Source organism: Ciona intestinalis, unplaced genomic scaffold (genome assembly GCF_000224145.3).
Source record: "Ciona intestinalis unplaced genomic scaffold, KH HT000177.2, whole genome shotgun sequence".
In the NCBI taxonomy this organism is placed as follows: domain Eukaryota; kingdom Metazoa; phylum Chordata; class Ascidiacea; order Phlebobranchia; family Cionidae; genus Ciona; species Ciona intestinalis.
In genome coordinates, this window is record NW_004190499.2 from 31,279 (window position 1) to 38,425 (window position 7,147).

Here is a 7,147-nt window from a genome sequence, read left to right on the forward strand (position 1 = left end):
ACACCATATATTAAACATAGACACCATATATTAAACATAGACACCATATATTAAACATAGACACCATATATTAAACATAGACACCATATATTAAACATAGACACCATATATTAAACATAGACACCATATATAAACATAGACATCATATATTAAACATAGACATCATATATAAACATAGACATCATATATTAAACATAGACATCATATATAAACATAGACACCATATATTAAACATAGACATCATATATAAACATAGACACCATATATTAAACATAGACATCATACACCCAGGTCAATACACTGTACAATATTACGACGGGATGACAAACCGTGTTCGCAAGGAAATGGTGAAAGCTTGGGATTCAACGGCGATACCGAAGGAAAAAAGGGGAAGGCCGAAGGTCAAAGAAAGGTCAAGAGTGATGTCATCATGTTTAATTGTTATATATGTTAATTGGTTTCGGTTGAATTAAATGTTTTTACTTAAGTAAGTCTAATAGTAGTGTGGTTGAGATTGTTCGTGTTTTTATTCTTGTTCCATTTTTTAGATTAAACAAATAATGTTTACAGAATTATATAATCAAATCTTCACTACTCTAAAAGAATGGTGTTGTTAAAAAATTAGAAAACAAGATATTTCACCTGCATCTTCCCACACAGTGTTAGACCAGAAGTAAACATCAGCAAAGGAACAATACCAACATCAGTTGTTACAACTACTAATGATAATGAGGATGAAAGCAAAACTATCAAAGTATGTTGGTGTGTAATGTTATAATGGATATATTGAACCTGGCTTAGGTAAAAATAGGGATCCGTAACATATGCTATGACTTATAACAGTAAGGTTAAAGGTGATTTAAACATATGATGTCACCCCTGTTTCCAAAGTTGAGGTGAAATCTAACCCCAGGCCCTCCTATCTGACCCCATGTACCATCTTACCTGGTGTTCCATCTGACCCCATGTACCATCTTACCTGGTGTTCCATCTGAGCCCATGTACCATCTTACCTGGTGTTCCATCTGAGCCCATGTACCATCTTATCTCATGTACCATTTTGCCTCATTTACCATATTACCCCCATGTACCATCTTTCCCTTGTACCATCTTACCCCAGTGCAAAGTACCTGGATGTTCAAAGATCTTCCGAAACCAAGGATCGTTGAAACAACATCAGAAACATTTCCACCACAAAAGATACAAACTGAGAGACGGGAGCCCTCCGAAGAGGAAGGCTTCGAAAGACGAGAAAGAAGGTGAAAGAATCTAAACTTGTTTAAAATAAAACTCAATATGAGTTTATGTTGAATGTTGGGTTACTGTATTTCCTTCTAAGAGAAAGGTATCGAAAGAAGAGAAAAAAAGATTTTGATTTGTTTTAACTAAATCACCATGCATGTGTGATGGATAAATAAGTGGCTTTGAAACATCAACAACAGTTAGTCTATTATAAATGAACACGTCATGTGAGTTAGGCCCGAGTTGGCCCATTACATCAACACCCAGGGTACTACAACAGATTAGTGACCACTGCGTTGGAGCAATACCTGTTAAAGTGTCTTGCACAAGGACACATACGCCCCCAAATGCCTATTAGCATCTGTATTATCTACCTTTCAGTTTAACCCAGCAGTAACAGTTGATATATTGTCCCCAAATATTTATAGTGAGCGTCAAGCGTCGGGTGTCAGCGGATTACCACAAGTCTCATGAAGCTATGGAAGTTAAGAGCCGCGGCACCACAGAGCCGAAGAACCGTGGCACCACGGAGCCGAAGAGTCGCGGTGGGAAGCCGGTGATTGAGATTCTACGAATGCAACAAGATCTTCTGCATGATGAAGGTAGGTTGGTAACGATTGAAATAATAGTTGTGGTTTAAAGTTTGCTGATGTCTATTCTATATGGGTGAGGTCCTTGTCAAGTCCTGGGATTTAATCCAGAGTTGGCCCATTACCCATTTTTTAGAAACAATGGCCTCAAATTTGGCATTAAATCATAAATCTCTTCTAACTTAAGTCAATTCTTTATTTATGAATTATATCATGGTTGTTGTTGCCTTACATTGATGGTAACCCTCTTTGTTTGTTTTGCAGAAACTTCCGTGGAAAGTTGGGAAAAGCAAAAGTATGTTCTTGGGTGGCTCGTTTATTCTTTAAAGAAATTTATTCTATAACAGAAGTAATAAAACACAGCAGAGGGATGGTAGGATAGGAAATAGAACAATTGTTGAAACTCGTAAACAACATGCATTAATATGAAACCAGCCGTTACGCAACCGGCGAAGTAAATAAATTCCAGATTCACCTGCCTGCCTCACACTGCCGGCAGTAAAAAAACATATGTTTAAAATTATGGCAGCCAATGGCATCGGAAACAAACAAGTTTAACCCCACTGTTACGCAGGGTGGATGGAAGATCTGGTAGCGATGCTAAATCATCCGATGATCAGAAAGTTGCTGCTGTGGAAGTACAGGTTAGTTGTGGGGGTGGAACATTTGTGTGTTTGCTCTGTAACGAATGGTACCGGGTTCAAGGCTTGATGCTGCTACCATTGTGGGCGTATGTATCCTTAAACGAAACAGTAATTGCTCCAACCCAGTGGTCCCTAATGGGTTGTCCAAATTATCAGCCATACATAAAACAATCACGCACAAAGTTACATACGGGTGTTATGTTGCATACACTTGTGTCTGCTTGCAAGTGCTTAGAGAAACCACTACAATCTTCCCCAAAAGAACACAATGGTAGCAGCATTAAACCCTGAACCAGTAACCTCTGGGTTCAAGGCATGCTTCCCACTATAGTACATTCCATGTTTAACCAAACACCCCCCAGGATAAAGCTGAGAAAGAGCTGGTGAACGAAGATGTTGTTAGGTGTGGATGTGGTGCTGAGGTAGAAGGAGGGTTCATGATCCAGTGTGAAGGTTGCCTCACATGGCAACATGCGTTGTGTGAAGGTATCTCTCCTAACAATGAGGTTCCACCCGTCAACTATGTTTGTAAAGTATGTAAGGATCCACCAGGTGTGAGAAGGTGGGTGGGTTATAGTGGATGTTATTTGTTTATTCTTGTGTAGATCGGCAATGACAGTCGTTATAACACAAGTGTTCTGTTTCATACACCTCGTGCCCGCTTACAAGTTACCACGTATGTAACTTATTTATCCTCGCATAGCGGGGCAACGACAGTCGTTATAACACGGGTGTTCTGTTTCATACACCTCGTGCCCGCTTACAAGTTACCACGTATGTAATTTTGTGGGTGATTATTTTCTGTATGGCTGATAATTTGGACAACCCATTAGTGACCACTGGGTTAAAGCAATTGCTGTGAATTGTCTTGCCCAAAACACATACGTCCACAACAGTAGCAGCATTAAGCCTCAAACCCATAACCTCTGGGTTAAAAGCAAGCACATTACGTCACTCAACCAAACACCATTATCTTCCCTACAACATTATATTACACAGGTCGCAGAAATTTCTCTTTAACAACGAATTCCTGGTTAAGGGAATTCCCCCCACCATAACCAACAACAATGAAGCGACAACAGAACAAAAGAAATTCCAGAACTTCATGGAGGTACATTATGACATCATAAACACTTGCGGACAGCATGTTTATAAACCAACAATGGGATTGTATTATTGTTTGGGTTCTTGGAATAAATTGTTTCAAATATTTCATTAAAATTCCAACTGCTTTGGTTAAATGCAATTTGTTAACAACACTGGTGTTCTGTTTTATACACCTCGTGCCCGCTTACGAGTTACCATGTATGTATCTTTGTGGGTGATTGTATTTTATATATGTCTGACCATTTAAACAACTCATTAGTGACCACTGGGTTGAAGCTATTTAAATTAAGTGACTTGCCCAAGGCCACATACATCCACAATGGTAACAGCAACGAGCCTTAAACCCATTACCCCACAGTTACAACACAAACCCCCTAACCTCTTCCCAACTAACCCCCACCCCCTCCACAGGCCACCCATGCGTTGGTAGACGAGGTAATGAGCGTAAAGGAAGCTCTTCGTGGGATTCGGCAACAAATTATCATCGCGGACCCAACATCGGTGCATCCTATGCTTAAGTTATGGGGTGAGTGTTGTGTAGGTTATGTGGGGTAAGATGGGATTGTGGGGTAATATGGGATTTGGGGGTAAGATGGGATTGTGGGGTTAAATGGGATATGGGGGTAAGATAGGATATATGATTGTGGGGTAAGATGGGATATGGGGTAAGATAGGATATATGATTGTGGGGTAAGATGGGATATGGGGTAAGATAGGATTGTGGGGTAAGATGGGAATTTGGAGTAAAATGGAATACCGTTAGCACCTATATCATATATTTAAGACCTGTTTATGCCCATATTTTATGTTGTTGGGGTAATGGAATAGAATGTGCATATACAATGTTGGGGTAATGGGCCAACTCTGGTCTAAATCCCAGGTCCCATGGCGTGCCTCACTGTAGGACCTCACCCATATAGAATAGAATGTGCATATACAATGTTGGGGCAATGGGTCAACTCTGGGCTAAATCCCAGGTCCCATGGCGTACCTCACTGTAGGACCTCACCTATATAGAATTGTGAAAAATGTATTTATAGTTACCACTCATATGCCCACAGACCAACGATCTCAACCTAATAATTTCATTTTTGCCACAGATTTAAAAGATTCAAAAACTATAGAAGAAAAAAAACAAAAAGTTGTGACAGAGAAAAAAGTAGAGGGAGTAAAGGAAAGTGAAGGTAATGGAATGATGTCATATTGTTATAAACAAATTATTTTCAACACCATAATAATTGTGTTTAACAACTAATACAGCAACTAGTTATAATGTTTAATTAAATACAACTCAATGTAAGTTTATTGTATGTTGGGTTCAGCCATTTTTATTATTTGACACTTTTTTCTTTGGTAGATTTTATGCGTGGCGTGTTTTCACGACTGTTGTTTTGCTGTTGATTCCTTTTCATTCATTGTTGAAATTAATTTGATCTTCGCTGTCGTATTCGAAGACATGAATGTTCAAACAGATGAATGACATTGTCTTAATGTTAGAACCCCCTGAACTTAACACGACACAGGATTGCTTGCATTGTTATGTGTTATCGTTCCTATATCAATAAAACTTTGGTATTTTTATGTTAGTATTAAAACTTATGTTATGTTTAATTTAATTATGACGTAACAACCATTATTATTCAGTTGAATCCGGTAATCTCGAATCGGAATCGACGGACAAGAGCGCCCTCTGGCGACCGATTGAGGTAAGTGGATAGTTCGCTTTCGCTAATTACGTAAATTATTAAATCAATCAAAGGTCACACGAGGTCAAATGACGTCATCGAGCGACGTCGCTACGGAGAATGACGTCGTCGCTGCTCGTTGTCGTGGCAACATACTTGCACATATCGACCACATGGAGTCAGTATTGAGCAAACGGACGAGCCAGCTGGAAGACTACGTCACAGGTTATTACCCTAACATGGGAATAAGTTGGATGGGCCGCGAAACTCAACTTTGACCCTTCCACCCATAGAAATTGAAAAAGGAAAGATCCCGTCACGCCTCGATGGGTTGGCTTCGGTCAAAAGCGACGTCGATTCAATTCACAAACTTCTATCTGAAGCTATTACGTCACAGTAACCATTGTGTCAGCTAACAACGTCATAAACGGACTTTTACAACATCCGGGGTGATGAGCCAACTTTGGCCGAAATCCCTCGGCTGCTGTTTATAATGTATATTACAACAATCATACCATGACGTCACAACGTTTGTGACGTCATAAAATATGGCGTAACCTTCTCTGACGTCACACGGAGAATCGGCGCGTCGGTGATCTCGTGATTTTTAGTTGTTTGTTTTAAAATCGCGAAAAATTGTGAAAAATAAATTTCTTTCAAATAATGACGTTATTACTTTTGTATGTGAATTCATTCACTCATTTCAAAACAAATATGAATGAATGTAACTTATTTATCCTCGCATGGCGGGGTAGCGACAGTCGCTATACCACGGGCGTTCTGTTTCATACACCTCGTGCCCGCTTACAAGTTACCACGTATGTCAAAAACCACATACGTGACATTACAACACTTAATCTTAACTTTTATAATCTTACAAGTTTTTTTTATTTTTACATGACCAATTTTAATCAACACTGATTCTTTTCCAACATCGATGTCACTGCATAATGATGTTCATTATGACGTCATTAACGTTTTATCGACGAGTTATTTCGTTTAATATTTCATGTCCCTAGGGGGCGCAACGGAGAGTTATTTAAAACGACATGACGTCATTGATTTTTCCGCCTTAATAACCACGTGATGCAGTATCAACCAATCAGATCGACATCTCGTTTCCTACAGAAGTCACGTGGTCGGTCGATTGTTCTTAAAATAATGAATTGATTATGACGTAACAATACTAATCACGTGTTTCTTTCACAGAACCTTTGCCCTCATGCTCGCTGTCAATGTTATGCAAGGATTATGTAAAATACAATTATTTCTGATATCTCAGAATAATTAAAATAAAACTTATAAATTATTCGGGACGATGTTTATGTATTTCGCCATCTCTTGTATTTATTGTAACGTTGAAACCTAAACGAAAGAAATATAAAACACAACTTATTTATCTTCGAATACGAATGCGAAGATCAAATTATTTTAAACACGTAGCGGTCACTAATAGCTTGTTCAAATTATTAGGCAAACGGAAAAAAAATAAACAATCAACAACAAAGTTACATACGTGGTAACTTGTAAGCTGGCACGAGGTGTATGAAACAGAACACACCCATGTTATAACGACTGTCATTGCCCCGCCATGCGAGGATAAATAAGTTACATACGTGGTAACTTGTAAGCGGGCACGAGGTGTATGAAACAGAACACCCGTGTTATAACGACTGTCGTTGCCAGCCATGTGAGGATAAATAAGTTACATACGTGGTAACTTGTAAGCGGGCACGAGGTGTATGAAACAGAACACCCGTGTTATGACGACTTTCATTTTCCGACCACGCGAGGATAAATAAGTTACATACGTGGTAACTTGTAAGCGGGCACGAGGTGTATGAAACAGAACACCGTGTTATAACGACTTCATTTTCCG

The 7,147-nt window shown here is 39.1% G+C and overlaps 1 protein-coding gene across 1 annotated transcript in view; it reads left to right on the forward strand.

Annotated features, from left to right (window-relative positions):
* zf(c2h2)-137 (zinc finger (C2H2)-137) overlaps positions 1–5,932 on the forward strand; it is a 21,174-nt gene extending 15,242 nt beyond the window's left edge. The window contains exons 36-42 of the mRNA XM_009863574.3: positions 2,839–3,038; positions 3,476–3,587; positions 3,995–4,109; positions 4,684–4,767; positions 5,228–5,289; positions 5,343–5,493; positions 5,562–5,932. Coding sequence (XP_009861876.2) covers positions 2,839–3,038; positions 3,476–3,587; positions 3,995–4,109; positions 4,684–4,767; positions 5,228–5,289; positions 5,343–5,493; positions 5,562–5,668 — 831 coding nt within the window. The 3' untranslated portion in view covers positions 5,669–5,932. The remainder of the gene's footprint in view (positions 1–2,838; positions 3,039–3,475; positions 3,588–3,994; positions 4,110–4,683; positions 4,768–5,227; positions 5,290–5,342; positions 5,494–5,561) is intronic.
* The last annotated feature ends 1,215 nt before the right edge of the window (positions 5,933–7,147 follow it).